The 17,456-nt window shown below is 46.0% G+C and overlaps 1 protein-coding gene and 1 pseudogene across 2 annotated transcripts in view; both read right to left on the reverse strand.

Moving 5' to 3' along the window:
* Positions 1-17,456, reverse strand: part of MYO10 (myosin X) — a 232,790-nt gene that overhangs the window by 170,643 nt on the left and 44,691 nt on the right. For both annotated transcript variants that reach the window (XM_039238829.1, XM_039238831.1), the window contains exon 2: positions 13,277-13,375. In XM_039238829.1, the coding sequence (XP_039094760.1) occupies positions 13,277-13,375 (99 nt within the window). The remainder of the gene's footprint in view (positions 1-13,276; positions 13,376-17,456) is intronic.
* On the reverse strand, positions 7,268-7,371 carry LOC120236203 (annotated as a pseudogene).

Raw genomic sequence — 17,456 nt, forward strand, 5'->3', positions numbered from 1 at the left:
GAGAGAGAGAGAGAGAGAGAGAGAGAGAGAGAGAGAGAGAGAGAGAGAGAGAATCCTAAGCAGGCTCCACACTCACCATGGAGCCAGACATGGGGCTTGATCCCACAACCTGGGGATCATGAGCTGAGCCAAAATCAACAGTTGGACGCTCAACCAACTGAGCCACCCAGATCCTCCATGAGTTTGGGACACTTAAACCCCAAAGTCCCACTCAAATGGAACGTCCAATGTGAGAGGGTGGAAGGAAGAAAGAGAGGTGAAAAGGTCAAGAGCAGGTACTCCCTGAAGGGAGAGGAAGACAGATGGACAGACAGAAGGAGCTGTAGACAAAGAGAATGTGGGCAGAAGAGACCTTCCACAGAACCACCAACGATGGCTGGAAAGAAGCCTCGTGGGGAAACACCAAGACCTAGCAACGATGGTTACAAGGGCATTTTCTAAGCCCCACACGCAGAAGTCAGGCTTTGTCCACAATTTTCAACATAATGTTTTGAGATGATGCTCATTCAGTCTATGAAATAGTTCTGTACCCGGCTGTACATTAAACACAGCACCCGAGAAGTTTTTTAAAAAATGTACTACAGGGGCGCCTGGGTGGCTTAGTCAGTTAAGCGTCCGACTTTCGCTTAGGTCATGATCTCGCAGTTCGTGGGTTCGAGCCCCGCATCGGGCTCTGTGCTGACTGCCAGCTCAGAGCCTGGAGCCAGTTTCAGAGTCTGTATCTCCCTCTCTCTCTGACCCTCCCCTGCTCACGCTGTCTCTCTCTCTCTCCTAGAAATAAAATAAAAAATATTTTAAAAAAAAGTGTACTACAGCCTGAGTCCCCACTGACATTCCGATGTCATCGTTTGGGGGGCAGCGTCAAGGCTTACGATGCAGGCTTCCCAGCGAATCAAAATACGCAGCCAGGGTTGAGGACTCTCATCAGAAGCAGCAGCACAGCACAGAAGCAAGATTGTGAACACAGGACAATGAAACATCAAAATAAAAAATGTGGTTTTTTTTCCAGACCTTTCTATTTCCCTAGAGCAATAAAACAAAAGCCACCACAAAGGAGGAGGAGTGGGGGAGGGGGCATCTTGAAGAGTGACTTCAAGAGAAGGCTCGGAAGTCATGATGAGAAGACATCGAGTGCACTCCGTCCCTGGGGCCCAGAGAAGCACCCCCAGCGCAGCGGCCAGGACCTGGGAACACACCCCCCTCACTTCAGTTTGCTCCTCAAGAAGTCATGGGAGGATGGTCGACCCTGGAGCCAAGCCCCGGCCCCGCCACTTGTCACTGGCCACATGTGGACTTCCGGACGGTCATCCCACCTACGCTCAGTTTCCGCAGCACGACCGTACAGCGAAGGGCGCCTTCCCCACGGAGGAGCCGGGAGCACCACACGGCACAAACGGCTAGAAGGCACCAGTGTGCTGCCTGGTAGAGGTCACCAGGCACTCCCCACCCCCTTAACCCATCCTACATGCCACCGGATGAGGAGGAAGTGGCTTAGGAAGGAGTGGCCTCCAGGGCGGTTGGGTGGCTCAGGTGGTTAAGCATCTGACTCATAATTTTGGCTCAGGTCTTGATGTCCTACTTCGTGAGATCGAGCCCCATGTTGGGCTCTGCACTGACAGAGCGGAGCCTGCTTTGGATTCTCCCTCCCTCTCGCCCTGCCCCTCCCCCACTCACACTCATGCTCTCTCTCAAAGTAAACATTTTTTTAAAAAAGGAAAAAAAAGAAACGTAGTGCCTCCTTTTTCCCACCGCTCGCCAGGGAGGTGATCACAGGAAGCATGTGATCCCTGAACTGCACCACAGCCGCAGCCTGGGATGGAACTCTGAAATCGTGTTTAAAACTGGAATAAGGCAACACAGGGCCTCTGCTCCACCCCAGTGCACTGTGGGTCCCTGGTCTCTGTACACAGACTAGAGGCTCAACTCCCTGTGTGCAGCACTGAGTCTCTGGGGAAACTGGTCGCACGGTACAGGCCTGTAAATGAATTTGGGGAATGGAATGCAAAGTTGTCAGTCACACAGAGAGAACCACCTGGATTTGTTTTAACAAACTGCCTCTGCTTTTTCTACTGAAATTGCAGCCAGCACTACACGGCCGTGTCTAATTCCTGCAGATAAACTGTAAACTGTCCTGTTTCCAAAGATCGTCACATGCATTTTTCACAAAATACTTATAATAAACGAATAGTGTTTAAATCTCCAAAATAAAAAAAAATCTAGTTAAAAAATGTTTTTTTTAACATGTATTCATTTTTTTGAGAGACAGAGAGCAAGCAGGGGAGGGGCAGAGAGAGCGAGAGCGAGACAGAATCTGAAGGAGGCTCCAGCTTCTGGGCTGTCAGCACAGAGTCCGATGTGGAGCTCAAATTCATGAACCATGAGATCATGACCTGAGCCAAAGTCGGCCACCTAACCAAAGGCACCGCCCTCAAAAAATCCAGTTTTGATGGAATATTTTCTATTCGCCTCTCCCAGTCATAAACTGCAACCTGGTCTGGGCTGAGCACACGGGATTAGTTAGCTATGCTCAGTTCATTGGTACCAGGAATGCAACAGAGCATCCTGCGTACCTTCAAGTATGAGCGATTCGATTTGCTAAGCTTGACCACAAGACGGAAAGCAACAATATGGCTGATGGCACAAAATGTGCACCCTTCTCTGTGTGCCTGCACATCAGCGCTGCTGGATGTGCGATGGGCTCACAGAGGCACAAGTAGAATGTGCCGCCCAGAAGCCCAGCCTGGAATCCCAAAGTCAACTGAAGATGAGAGGGGACAGGCAGGTCAGAGGCAGGCTCGGGTACAAATAGACCAAGCCTGAAGGTTGGGAAGAAGAAGCTCATTCCAGAGGAACAGAGAGACCACAGTCAAGAGAGATCCACAAAGGAGAAAAGGAAAAAGGCACCAATTTGGCCCACCGGGGGAGGACAGGAAGCCAAAGGAGGTCATGACCTATGACAATACACATTCTCTGGCGGGGGGGGGGGGGGGGGGGGTAGGAGAGTGTGCACTCTTCAGCTAGGGCCTCACTGGGGCCAATAAATACCGTCAACAGCATCTAATTCCCTAGCCACCTGTCTACCTATCCAGTGATGGGGCCAGGCAGGGTGGGGCCCAGCTGTCCCCTCCAGAGGGGACAGGGAAAACACCACGGTCTCAAAGAGTCAGAAATACCCTGGACTCTAAATGACTCTAAATCCACTGAAACTAGATTCACATAAAGGTGCCAGGAGGCCAGGGCCCCAGAGACAGGGTTCTCTTAGGTGTTACTAAGGCATCTGTCAGTGGTCCTGGGAATATGGCGGGTAACAACATGGAAATGGGGTGCACTCTTAGCAAGCTAAGGCTGGCCGCCCTTGACACGGCCCACATTCCTCAGCAAGCCAACACATCCTGTAGTGTGGATTACTGCACATCGTTTCCCATGTCAACGTAGATGTTGTTCAGTGTAGACGTGGAAATATAACAGGATAACAATCTCAGGCTTCAAAATGCTAAAACTTAAAACAGTGAGTAAAATTTACAATACACAGAGCTGTGCAGATTTACAAACATGCGCATGTTTTCTTTCTGGAGCTAGGTTCACTAATAAACAAGTGGATTTTTTTTTTCCCTGTAGTCCCAGAGTGAAAATGAATGGAAACATTGGACTTTCCATCTTTGAGCCACAAGATGCCAAACCCAATTCTTGGAAGAGTTCTAGAGAGGAAGACTCACGTGGCTTTCAGAGCATGAAAACACTTTTCTCACTGAAGACCAAGTACTTTGGGCAAAGTGCATTGTACTTGGTCTTCAAAGCAGGGCTGAAAGTCCCAGTGGTGTTCAGTCCCTGGAGTACAGACTTCTAAGAAACTCCGCAGACTGGTGGTTAATATCCAGCCTAGAGACGGGTATTTCCAGGATGAAATAGCACAATGTGGGAAAGGCACGGAGAATTTAAGAGGCTCCCAGCTCAGTGTAGTCTTTTCAATACAGCTGCACTGTTTTGATTAAAATGACTTCCAAGAATAACAGATGGACCCATACGAAAGTTTCAAAAGAAACCAACCCATCTGATTTTTAAAAATTATCTGCCACTTGTCACCAGCGTGTCCCTCTTTCCCCTTATTTTTTTCTTAAAGTTTACTTATTTATTTTGAAAGAGAGAGGGAGGGAGGGGTACAAAGAGAAGGAGGGAGAGAGGGGGAGAGGGAGAGAGAGAGAGAGAGAGGGAGAGAGAGAGAGAGTCCCAAGCAGGCTCCATGTTGTCAGCGCAGAGCTCAAGGCAGGGCTCGAACTCACGAACTATGAGATCATGACCTGAGATGAAATCAAAAGTCGGTCACTTAACCAGCTGAGCCACCCAGGTGCCACCCCCTTCATGTTTAGCTGGCTATGCAGATACCTCCCTTTTGAAAAGGGTAGGGTTGGGACAGCACCATCCATCCTCACCGCCATATCACGTGGCTAGTGCCAATATTCAGCAGTGGTCAACATCTTATTCTCTCCCCCAGGAACCTGGAAGGTGGGTCTACAGCAAGTTTTCCTTGACGTGGTCTAGTCCTTGAGAAAGATACAAACCAGAATTTCTAAGGTGCTCTTATTTTCTAAAAGTGGCACCAAAAAAGGTACCCAAGAAGTTACCCATAATTTAAAAATAAATTACCCACGGAGTTAGTGCTTAATGGGTATAGAGTTTCTGTTTTGGGGTGATGAGAAAGTTTTGGAAATACTGGCGACACTTTCACATGTAATTAATTCCACCAAATTATAAATAGTGAAAATGGTCAACTTTATGTTATGTATATTCACAATAAACATACACCCTCAACAGTAGAGAAAAATCCAAACTCCAGTTCAAAAAAAAAATGTATACCCACTTATTTTTCTTTTAACTCTAATCTGAATATTCACAGCAGAATCCGGTCACAGCAAATCATTTACACACCTGGAGAAAATGGAAACCCCAAAAGGAATACAAATCCCACGGCTTGTCACAGCTGTTAACAAGCGCACAAGAGCAACAGAATTAAAGATGGCAGGCAGACTCCACCAGCCAGGGCTGTATACTGTTGCAGGGAGATGCTGTGCCACTTGACGAGACTGTGGAAACACTCCTGTTTCGTTAAACTTCACTGGGTGCCACCAGGAAAACTCCACCTTTTATTCCATCTTGAACTCATAAGCATATCAATAAGCTTAGGCACAAAATTAAACCAGAGGGTCATGAACAAGCTCTTGGGCTGAGCCACAGAGAACCCTCCATATTCCATCCCCTTGGCCAAGAGAAATGGCAATTTCGTATGGTTCAAACGGACCCAAATGTTAGTCTGGAAGCAGACATTACAACACAAGGGACGCTTGAGTCTTGAGAGGCTACAAGGGGCTAAAACGTACGTAATCTAGGCTTCTTTCCTTCTGAAAACAAAAGGAGTAACATTTCCCCCCCAGATATGTGCACTGATGAGAATGTTTCTCTTCACATAAAAGGAAAGAAAAAGGTTGAGACGGTGACAGAAGAGCAATATAAGAGCAAGGGGGTTCTGTCCAGCCAGGGGACTGGAAAGTACCTGTCCTGTTGTGTCCCAGCTTGGCTCCGAGGCTCACGGCACCCTGGTGACACTGCTTCCGCATCATCAATGCTGCCTGCGCCCCCAATTCCTTCCCCTCCATCTTCCTAACTTTAAGTGTCTCCCCACTGGTCTGCCCCTTCCCCTACCACTCACTCGAAGGGAAGGGTCCCGGGGCGGGAGTGGGGGTGCTGGGCCACCCCACCTGGAGAGCTGCACCAACTACCACGCACACAAGGAGCTGGCTGACAGTGAGGCCCTTCTCCGCAGGCAGCTGCCTCGACCCCAGCTGGCTTTGCGTGTGAAGCTTTGTGGAATGCTGAAATCCAGGGCATTCCCGACCCGAGCTGGGGGGGGGGGGGGGGGTGCAGCTGGGCCACTGGCTTCCTTTCAGATGAGATTTTTAACTCAGTTAAAATATCTAGCATCCACCACTTCCCATCAGCAGCCAGAGCCAACCTGCTGCCCCTGGAAATGAACTCACAGAGTTTGCGCAGTCCACCCTGACAGCGTGCGGGGCCAGGGTCCCATGTGCTGTGAAACAGGTGTGTGGGCCGCCCCACTGTCCACTCTCCAGCACCCAGCAGGCTGGGGGGAGAGCTCCCCAGGGCCCCGGAGAGGATGCACAGGGTGCACGCGGGGGAAGGGGGTGCTGCACGAGGGGGGGAGGGGGAGGTGCCACACGCGGGTGGGGTGCCACACGCGGGGGGAGGGTGTGCTGCACACGACCTCCAAGGAGCACGCGAAGACACCCGTGAGGGCGAAGTGAGGGGAAAACAGCAAAGAAAAGCGGCTGGACAGGGTAGAAAGAGTGTGGAAATGACTAAAAACGTAACAAAAAAATATCTCTACACTGATCCTTTATCAGGTTTCACAAAACTGGGCCCAAAGTATTCACTCCAACCTGTCAAAACCAGAAGGTCAAACCAAAAGGATTAGAGACGGCTTTACATGGGAGGTGTGATTATAAATATTTAGTAGCGTGTTTCCTGCAGGGCCAAGAAAGTCTGACTTCCTGCAGGATCCAGGACCAACGTGAGAGCACCAGGCAATCTAAGGGCCTTTTTGTGAATGAATAAAATGAGAAGAATAACTTTTAAACCCAAATCTAATCATACTTGCTGCAAGCAAATAAAAAGAGAAGGGCGAGGAGGAGGCCATTTATCTGTAGACTGGGGCGATTAAATACCGAGCTGAAAATATTTCTGAAGACCCCATAAAGAGACAATGCAAACAAAAACCCAACAGAATCATGGCAAAGAGTAATTGTCTTGATTAAGTTTACTGGGGTAAGTTAAATAACTACCCTTAAAGCACAATTAGGTAAATTGATATCACTGTAATCTTTTTCAGAGCAATCAAATTAGGCGCTGTTCAGAAACGATAGCAGAGCTGGCTCTCAAAGTGAAAAATCTAATTTAGAACTTATTACTCAATTTACAATGCTCCGAAAGGGTGCTACGGAGATCGCCCGTGCACCTCGTGGATGTTCCAGAAACGCTCAAGGGTGTTCAAGGCTGTCTTCCATCTTATGCTTTCCTAACAGTTGATCTTTTAGCCACACTTGTACCCTGCAAAGCTGTGATGTTCTGAAAGTCTGTCCACAGTTTAACATCCAAGAAGTACACAGGTGTACCTCAGAGATCCCGCCAGGTAGATTCCAGACCACCATGGTACATTGACCATCACAAAAAAAAAAAAAAAAGGGGGGGGATTCAAATGAGTTTTTTGGTTTCCAAAAATTTGGTTTCCAATGCATACAAAAGTTAAGTTCACATCACTCTGTACTACACTTGATCTTAGCCAAAAAGCCAAGAAGCGACTGCACTATACTACCATCTATTAAGGCAACAAGCCTAAAAGACAATATACACACCTTAATTTAAAAATGCGTGCTAAAAAATGCTAACCATCATCTGAGCTTTCAGAGAGTCATAATCACTGATCCCATAACGAACAGGATAATGAAAACGTTTGAAATATTGCAAGAATCACCAAAATGTGACCAAGACACAAAGTGAACAAACAGTGTTGGAAAAATGTCACCAACAGACTTGCTGAAGCTGGGTTGTCACAAATCTTCAATCTGAAAAGAAATAAAACAAAAAAAAAAAAACAGAAAAACACTAAAACAAAAACAGAAACCCACCGCATTATCTGCAAAGCTCAATAAAGCAAAGTGCAATAAAACAGTGTATGCTTATAAGTAACTCTGAGGGCAAGCCCTGGCCTGCCCACATGCTGTGTCCACCACAGGCCACAACTATGCCTATTTTTCAACAAAGTGTGTTAGCAGGTCTCTTGCGTAGTTCTTTTTCCATCCACAAATACCTCACAGCGAGTAGAGCATAAGTTACAAATCAAATGGGAACATTCTGGTCCTCTCTATTCCCTGGACCAATCCACAGCAGGTTAATGTTAGTGTGGAAGGGAATTTTAAGTTAACAGTAAACCTATCTCCCTGCCAAAAAAAAAAAGGCCGACTGCATACACAAAATTCTCAGCGACTAAATGAAATCAGAAAACGTGCCCTTTAGTGCTCGCACAAAAAACGACACACTATTATCTCCTACCTACCCTATGTCCCTGAGGGCCCACTTTGGGAGTTTAGTCACACAGGGCTCTGCTGGGCTTTCCCACACCAAACAGGACTTCAAAACTGCTTCGTGATCCACTCGAGAACCATTCTGGGGCAGTTGGCACAACCCGGCCACGCTCATGGTGTAATGATCCTAGGAAGGAAGGGCATAGAGCAAGGGGAACCAGAAGAGCTTTAGAAGCCAAAGGAAAGTTCTCCAGCTCTTTTTTTTTTTTTTTTTTTTTAACGTCCATTTATTTCTGAGAGAGACAGACACAGACTGTGAGTGGAGGAAGGGCAGAGAGAGGGAGATACTGAATCTGAAGGAGGCTCGAGGCTCTGAGCTGTCAGCACAGAGCCCGACACGGGGCTCAAATTTGGGACCGGGAAGGTCGTGACCCACGTCAAAGTTGGATGCTTGACCGACTGAGCCACCCAGGCGCCCCTCTCCAACTTTACTTAAAGCCCTCCGCCTTTTACCTGTGCTTGCTTCACAACCTTAGGACCCGTGGTGCGTGTACGGGGTGGAAACAACTTCTAGCTCTTGCGGCCCCACGACCCCCTGGGTGCTCTCAGGAATGTCCCCTGCGTCCTCACTACTCAAATGCGCTTCCTGAACCAGCAGCACCAGCAGCCGCAGAAATGCAGAGTCTCAGGTCCCGAACCAGACCTGTCGACCCGAATCTGCATCTGAACAAGCGCCCCCCCCCCCCCCAGGTGATTCCCGTGAAGGAGGAGACACACACTCCAAACCCGAGGGCAAACTAATAGTTTCCGAGGCTGTTCTGAGAGTTCACATTTTAGTAACAAAAACTTTACTAGAATTGTTTTTAAAACTGCAGAAAAAACCGGGGCGCCTGGGTGGCTCAGTCGGTTAAGTCTCCGACTTCAGCTCAGGTCATGAGGTCACCATTTGGATAGTGAGTCTGAGCTTCACACTGGGCTCTCTGGTGTCAGTGTAGAGCCTGATTTGGACCCTGTGTCCCTCTCTCTCAAAAATAAACTAACATTTTTAAAAAAAAATAAATAAAAATGCAGAAAAATACCCATTTGACAACTTTTACTAGTCATCATTTGACCTCAAACACTGAGGTTTTTTTATTGTGGTAAAATGTACATGCTAATGTAAGATTTACCACTGTAACCATTTAAGCGTACAGTTCAATGGCATTAAAGCGCACTGGCATGGCTGTATACCTATAACCACCATCTATCAGCCTTCAGAAATGTTCCAAAACATTCCAAAAATGTTCCATCTTCCAAAACTGAAACTCTGTACCCAATAAACAATAACTCCTTATTCTTCCCTTCTCCCAGACACACGGATTTAAAAGTAACCAATACTTGCAAAGTAAGAATAGACAGGCTTGACCAGGACAAGGCCATGCTGTGTCTTTGACCCTGATTCCTTCCAGAACCTGTCCCTGCCCAGTTAAGGAGTAGATATTACTGTCCTGGGGACCAGAACCAGTTCATGAACTTCCCCTAATCCTTGGTAAATACACCCATATGTCCCACGGCAAATGGGATGTGAGGGGAAGTAAGTCAGGAAAGAAAGACACTAGCATCCTCTGGTCACTCTCAATTCTTGATCCAAGTCTGAACCCAGTTCTTTCCATCTTGTGTCACTCTTTTTGTATCTTAAACCCTGTAATTCCTACACAAATCTCCGAACTAATTATACTTGAGAATGACAGAGTGGACAGCCTAAGATCGAGTATTTGATGGCCTACAGAAGGAAGATTAGAAGTCAAAGTTGAGAGTTGCTTTCATGTTTAAGTGCATGTTATTCTGGTTTGGTTCTAAGCCCACAATCCCTAAATACTGTCAACAGTGACCAGAACTACTGGCCTGACCACCCCATGCCACCTCTGCTCATGGAGAGCTACGCATGGAACAGACCTGAAAATGGCTTCACGTGGCACAGAGTGACGACCTTGTGTCTTGGGTGGTGGCATTAAGGGCCGGAGATGCTGTGGGAGGCTCTGTAGAGTGAAGTGTGGCAGATAAGAATAAAAGCCATCTTAGAACTTCAGGGACACTGTGTCAAGAGCAATGTGCCAACCAGAAAAAAAGGATAAATATGGTACGATCCCTCTCACACAAAGTATCCAAAGTAATCGAAATCAGAGAGAAAACAGGAAGGTGGTTACCAAGATCCAGGAGGAGGAGAGATGGGGAATTAAGCGTTTGCTGGGGATAGAGTCTTAGGATCGAAAGATGAAAAAGTTCAAGATCTCTTGTGCAATAATTTGAATATATGTAACACTACTGACGTATACACTTAAACATGGTTAAGTTTAATGTCATGTGTCTTTACCACAATTTTTTTAAGGGGGGAGTGGGAGTTAAAAAGAAAAACAGAATTTGGGAGCCTGGGTGGCTCGATCGGTTAAGTACCCAACCTCGGCTCAGGTCATGATCTCACGGTTAGTACCACCCGGCTCTGCGCCAACAGCTGGGAGCCTGGAGCCTACTTTGTCTGTGTCTTCCCCTCCCCAACCTGCACTCTGTAGGTCTCTCTCTCTCAAAAATAAACATTAAAAAAATTTTTTAAGAAAAAGAAGAATTATCTTTGGGATTAAGAAATAAGTCAATAGGGGCACCTGGGTGGCTCAGTCGGTTAAGTGTCTGACTTCGGCTCAGGTCATGATCTCACGACTCGTGGGTTCAAGCCCCGCGTCGGGCTCTGTACTGACTGCCAGCTCGGAGCCTGGAGCCTGTTTCAGATTCTGTACCTCCCTCTCTCTGACCCTCCCCTGCTCACACTCTCTCAGAAATAAAAAAACATTAAAAAATCTAAAAAAATAAAATAAAATAAAGAAGTCAATAAAAAAAGAAAATTCTATGAAAAAGATTTTTCACAACACCTTCAGGAACAGAGTTACATCAAGTCAGGTGCACTGGTTAAATACCGTTCTTTTTTACATCATCTTGGGATGTACGCATAGAACCTAAAAGGAAGTGAACTGTCATCTGAGGAAAGTAGGAAGGAAAGATGGACAGGATAATGGCAAGACAGACAAAGGCAGACCAACTCTGTGGGAATGGAAACACGGAAGCCGTGCCCGAACAAAAGCCACTTAGCCTGTCCTCAGTTTACAGATCACACTATACAACCTGAGAATCTGCCGAGAAAGAAACCAGATGGGGCAGCAGTGCGGCACCCACGCTGGCCATGACCGCTACACATGTGATCGATCTGCCCCTCTCTCCACTTCCCGCAACCTGCATCTAAAAAACACAGCTAGGTCTTTACCACCAAATGCTGAACAACTATCTGAGACTCTCAGATGAAAAAGAAACTGAGGAACTGCCAAACAGCCCAGTCACACCACTGGTTATTAAGCCAAGAAAGGAGAACGGTACCACCAAGTACATGATCTCTAAGAAGTTTCGATCAGCAAGTAGCCATTGGTCTTAAACGACTCAGCACTGACACTCAAGCTTTCATTCTCAACAAACTTGCAAACCAGATTCAGGGACTATGAGCTTTAAATACTGGACACATGACCTCCTTCTCTCTTTAGGTCTTAGATTTTTTTTTTTTTTTTGAGTACTTTGGTAGTATTTATATACTTAGAATATAGTAGTAAAACAAGTGGGTTGTTTTTGGACAAAGACTGTGTTCAAGATGTGACAGAGGCAGATAAAATATGAGTGCATTTCCATTCTGACTTAAGTAACCATCTGCTTGTCCAACTTTTTCTTTTGAAGCTTACAATTGGGTAGAACTAGTTTTATCCAAGTCATCACCACTTGGGATACAAATATTATGACACCTCTTCTACTTTACAATTAAACGAATGGCTATTTTTTACTATTACTTGCTAAATAATACTCTTTGCTATCTTATAATCGTTTGCTGAATAGTTGCCCTCTGCCCCAATTTTCAGGATATTCGGTGTATCCTTAAGACTATATTGACCTCTATTCCGTTTTTTGTTTTTTTTTTTAAGTCCAAGTTAATGAACATAGAGTGTAATAATGGTTTCAGGAGAATTTACGGATTCATCACATATATATATATGTTATATATATATATATAAAACATACATACATACATATATATATAAAACTTACATATAACACCCAGTGCTCATTCCAAACAAGTGCTCTCCTTAATGCCCATCGCCCACCAACCCCTCCTCTGACCCAACACCCCTCCAGCATAGGTCTTAAATTTTGATATGTGCCTCTGAAAAAGGCATCCATCTGTAACATTAAAATTAGTCTCCTTTATAAAATGGAGACACCAGCCTCTTTTCACAATTGCCCAAATATAACCAGTGAGCCAGTTTCTGAATTCATCTATTTGTTTTCTATGATATTATAGCTTTTACGTTACACCAAAGAACCGGAAACCAGAAGCGGTGGATTACCTTCTGCACCAGAAAACTTTTCACTTGCTGAACGAGGTGGACGAGGAAGCTCGGGGTAGGTGGGAGAGTCCATCTGGTTCTACAGGATTTCCTATTACTTCCATTCTCACTGGCAGACTGGCTATTTCCAACGCCCTCAGAAATTTCAGAATTTTCAGGGAAAGTGGTAATGGAACCAATATGCATATATCAATAAATGTGAAATTTTTCTGAAACTGCTTGTACCCTATACTGGTGATTCTCTGACAGCATTCCCAGGGAGAGAATGAGCCAAGTGTAGTGCTTTCGGGTCCCGTACTGGCTGCAACACCGGGTGTGTTCCATTTGGAGAATGGGATTGCATCTCACGCACTTATGGTGTGCGTTATACATTCTTTCTGGCATTTGGGTTTACCATTTAGAAAAAATTATTTAAGGGGCGCCTGGGTGGCTTAGTTGGTTAAGCGTCCGACTTTCGCTTAGGTCATGATCTCGCGGTTCGTGGGTTCGAGCCCCGCATTGGGCTCTGTGCTGACTGCCAGCTCAGAGCCTGGAGCCTGTTTCAGAGTCTGTGACTCCCTCTCTCTCTGACCCTCCCCTGCTCACACTGTCTCTCTCTCTCTCCTAGAAATAAATAAAACATTAAAAAAAAGAAAAAGAAAAAAGAAAAAAAAGAAAAAACTACTTAAGGTACAGAAGGCGGAGGGGAACACACACACATGATCTCATGGAAGACAACCCCGGGAGGCGGAACATGAACATTGTAAAGCTGCAGAAACCTGTGCTCACCTGACCATAGTCTGTCCGGAAGACGACGACGCCCTCTGCGCAGGAATTGACAGTACTTGGAAAGTGCTGGCCATTTTCTCTCAGCCAGACCCGTGTCCCCTGTAAACAAAGCGAACAGGATTTAACTAGGAGTTTGGGCTGTGTTTCGTGGCAAATCACCACTCTCAAAATTACTGACTACTGCATTCCTTTAAGAAGGAAAGAAGTTTTTAAGAAGCAAGTGTTTTTCTCAGACAAGAATGGCTGCTCAGAAAGCATCATCCCCAGCCATTACCAGACACAGCATGACCACTGTCCCACCAGAGGACACAGAAAAGGGAAGAAAGTAACCCCCCCTTCCCAGTCCCCCCCTGCTGAAATGCAAGTGGTTTATGTGGCTGATCTCATTTCACTCACAAATGCCCTTGAGGCAGGTGCTATTAGCAAAGTCAAGTCAGGGAAGTGAAGGCCTGAAGGCAGCATCAGAAAATTGAAAAGAACTTGACGCCAGGCAGTTGGGTTCAAAAACAAGTTGAACCAGGTCCTGACACTGCTTCGCCCTGTAACAAAAACTCCTTGGGATCTGCTGGCTCCCATCTTCCCAGCGCCAAGCCCCACGCACTTGACCACATGGAGGGCATCAGGACACCCCACCGACTGCCGGCTAGTCCCACACCTAAGTGTCAAATGACCTCTCCAAGAGAGGGATTAAAGTTTTAGTAAAGATCAGAACCCAGTCCGCAGGTGTGAAGTTCACAGCAACTTCCAGATCCCATTGCTAACCAGGGGCCCAGTCTGTTGCTGCTGCTGTTTGGTGTTGATTTTATTTCTCCACTCTCACAAATGGAACAAGCATAGTATTTATCTTTTCGATGATGAATTCCCTTTTCTTTGATTTCACAACATGAAAAGCACTTGTTTCTAAGAACAAGTGATAAAAGTCTGGAGAAATCACTGGGTGTTTACTGGTCAAATTGTGAAGAATTATCACGATGCTGTATGCCCATGTGACGGAATGTAACACTGAGCTTCAGTACCTCAGTAAGTTATTTCTACTTAGCTCAATGTCACCAATCCCAACAAAAATGACACTAAACAGGCACACCCTTATGACACAGTGTGGAACATGGAAATACACGTGGGTCATCACATGGTACATACAGGGGCGTCTGGGGGGCTCAGTCAATTAAACATCTGACTTTGGCTCAGGTCATGATCTCACAACTTCAGGAGTTTGAGCCCAGCATCAGGCTCTTTCCTGTCAGCTCGGAGCCCACTTCAGATCCTCTGTACCGCCCCCTTAAGCCTCTCCCCTACCCGTGCACACAAGTTCATGCTATATCTCTCAAAAATGAATAAACGTTAAAAAAACTGTAATAAAATAAAGTGGTACTTACATTGAACAACTTTTTCTAGAGCTTTCAACCTCATTTTATTGGTCTACCTAATTTGCTTTTATGTCAAATGTTAAGTGAAATACTTAAAATACGTTGATTATAGTTTAATCAACTTGCAGTTTATCAGACTACAACTGATGTCTTTGTAGAGTTGGTAGGAGGCAAATAATATAGAAGTAAACTCCTCGTGGGCACCTGGGTGGCTCAGTCAGTTAAGCAGCCAACTTTGGCTCAGGCTATGATCCTGTGGTTTGGGAGTTCGAGCCCCGTGTCAGGCTCTGTGCTGACAGCTCAGAGCCTGGAGCCTGTTTCAGATTCTGTGTCTCCCTCTCTCTCTGCCTCTCCTCTGTTTGTGCTCTCGCTCTCACTCTCAAAAATAAAAAAGATTAAAAAAAAAAAAGAAGTAAACTCATCACTTTATGCTGCTTTAAACTGTGTTGATCCATAACACAAATAGTAGCTAGCTTCCGGTAACAGAGTGCCCACGATGTGTCACGGTCATGTGCGGAGAGGAAAGCCTCAAGGACACTGGACTTAATACCAACCCTCAGTAAGCTAATAATCCTGCCACCAGTAGGAAATTGAAGCTCAGAACCCACACCCTGCCTTACACACTGGTGACCGAGTCACATCCCAATCTCTCCAATTCCTGACCCCATACTCTTTGCACACACCGTACTATTCGTCTCCGTAAAGTAAGTAATAAATTATATGAACAATTCAATGCACACTTAAAATATAACACCACAGAGGTCACTTTAAGTGGCCAGTTATCACACGCACAACATTTATTCTCTTTCACAGGAGGGAAAATCTAAGAAGATATAAAAACCTGACTTCAAAATCTGGGGCGCCTAGGTGGCTCAGTTGGTTAAGAGTCCGACTTGGGCTCAGGTCATGATCTCACAGTTCGTGGGTTCAAGCCCCATGTTGGGCTCTGTGTTGACAGCTCAGAGCCTGGAGCCTGCTTCACATTTTGTGTTTTCCTCTCTCTCTGACACTCCCCTGCTCATGCTGTCTCTCCTTCTCTCTCTCTCTCCCTTTCTCAGAAATATATAAAAAAAAAAATTAAAAAAATTAAAAACAATAAAAAAAACCAAAATCCCTCTGCGCTTGCCAGTGAGGCCCTTATTTACGGCAGCCGGGAACCAGGACTCTTGCTGTCAGCGCCCTCACTCAGGGTCCCAAGTCAACTCGGAGTTCTGGTCAAAGCATTTGGGCCCAGCTCTCCTGCTCCCGCGGCCGGGCTCACATAATTCCCGTGAGGTCCATGCCCGTGCCAGCCTCCCCCATTACAGTCCTATCGAAGCCCTCCCAGCAGGCAATTCCCTTTCTCCTTCTTTTCCAGCTATATGTTTCTTCAAACTTCCCTCCAAAGAGGGGTTGAAATCCTCCACAGTCATATACAGCGTCCAAACTGAATACAAAAACGTTCTCTGTAGGCCCAGAAGCCTGCCTTACGTAAAGAAGAAACAGAGGCGCCTGGGTGGCTCTGTCGGTTAGGCGTCTGAGTTCAGCTTGGGTCGCGGTCTCACGGGTTCATGGGTTCGAGCCCCACATTGGGCTGTGTGCTGTCAGTGCAGAGCCTGCTTGGGATTCTCTCCCTCTCTCTGCCCCTTCAGACCCCTCTCAAAATAAATAAACTTAAAACACACACACACACACACACACACACACACAAGTTCCCATCTCTGCATGCGTCAATCACATACCTCTGATTGGCTGTTCAGGCAGAGACACAGGGAATGCCAAAAATGACACTTATAGCTGCCTGTCCCTCCCAATTTATTAGCAGACAGCTGCTTCGAAAAGGACGATTTGTTTCCCACCTCCTCTAAGATTGTTCTGTCAAATATCACTCCATACCAAAACCACATCATCTGTGATAACCTAAAAAAGACTTCTAAGTTTCTGAACTATTTTTTCATCCTTTTTACCTTTTATAAGACTTATTTTTTTAAGTAATCCCTACGCCTAACATGGGGCTTCAACTCATTACACTGAAATCAAGAGTTGCCTTCTCCAGGTGTCTGGGTGGCTCAGTTGGTTGAGCGTCCGACTTCAGCTCAGGTCATGATCACATAGTTCGTGGGTTTGAGCCCCACATCAGGCTCTGTGCTGACAGCCAGCTCAGAGCCTGGAGCCTACTTCAGATTCTGTGTCTCCCTCTCTCTCTGACCCTCCCTGCTCACGCTGTCTCTCTCTCTCACACACACACAAATAAATAAGAACATTAAAAAAAATTTTTAAATAAAAAAAAAGTTTCATTCTCTACTGACTGAGCCAGCCAGATGCCCTATTTCTTCTTTTTTTATATGAGAGAGAAAAAGAGCATGTGTGTGTGAGTTGGGGAGAGGGAGAGAGGTAGAGAAGAGAGAGAGAATCAAGCAAGCTTCATGCAAATGAGTGGCCTGATCCCAGGACCCTGAGATCACGACCTGAGCTGAAAGCAAGAGTTGGACATGAAGCCAAGTGAGCCACCAAAGTGTCTTTTTTTTTTTTTTAAGTAGGCTTCACATCCAGCATGGGACTTGAACTCACAACCCTGAGATCAAGACCTGAGCTGAGATCACTAGTCAGACGTTTAACCGACTGAGCCACCCAGGCTCCCCATCTTTATCCCTTTAAATGTTACCCTGCAACATTTTAAAGCTCTGAAATACCTACACACATACACACATTCAAATGGAAACTTTCAAAATTCTATAAAGTGAGAATTCTTATTCATTAGGTACAATCAGGAAATCATAAATCACAGTGGCCGTCTTCCACCCTCCAAACTCTAAGTCCAAGGCACTGGTTGC

The sequence above is a fragment of the Hyaena hyaena genome, unplaced genomic scaffold, assembly GCF_003009895.1.
Source record: "Hyaena hyaena isolate Hyena2069 unplaced genomic scaffold, ASM300989v1 scaffold_148, whole genome shotgun sequence".
NCBI classification, from domain to species: domain Eukaryota; kingdom Metazoa; phylum Chordata; class Mammalia; order Carnivora; family Hyaenidae; genus Hyaena; species Hyaena hyaena.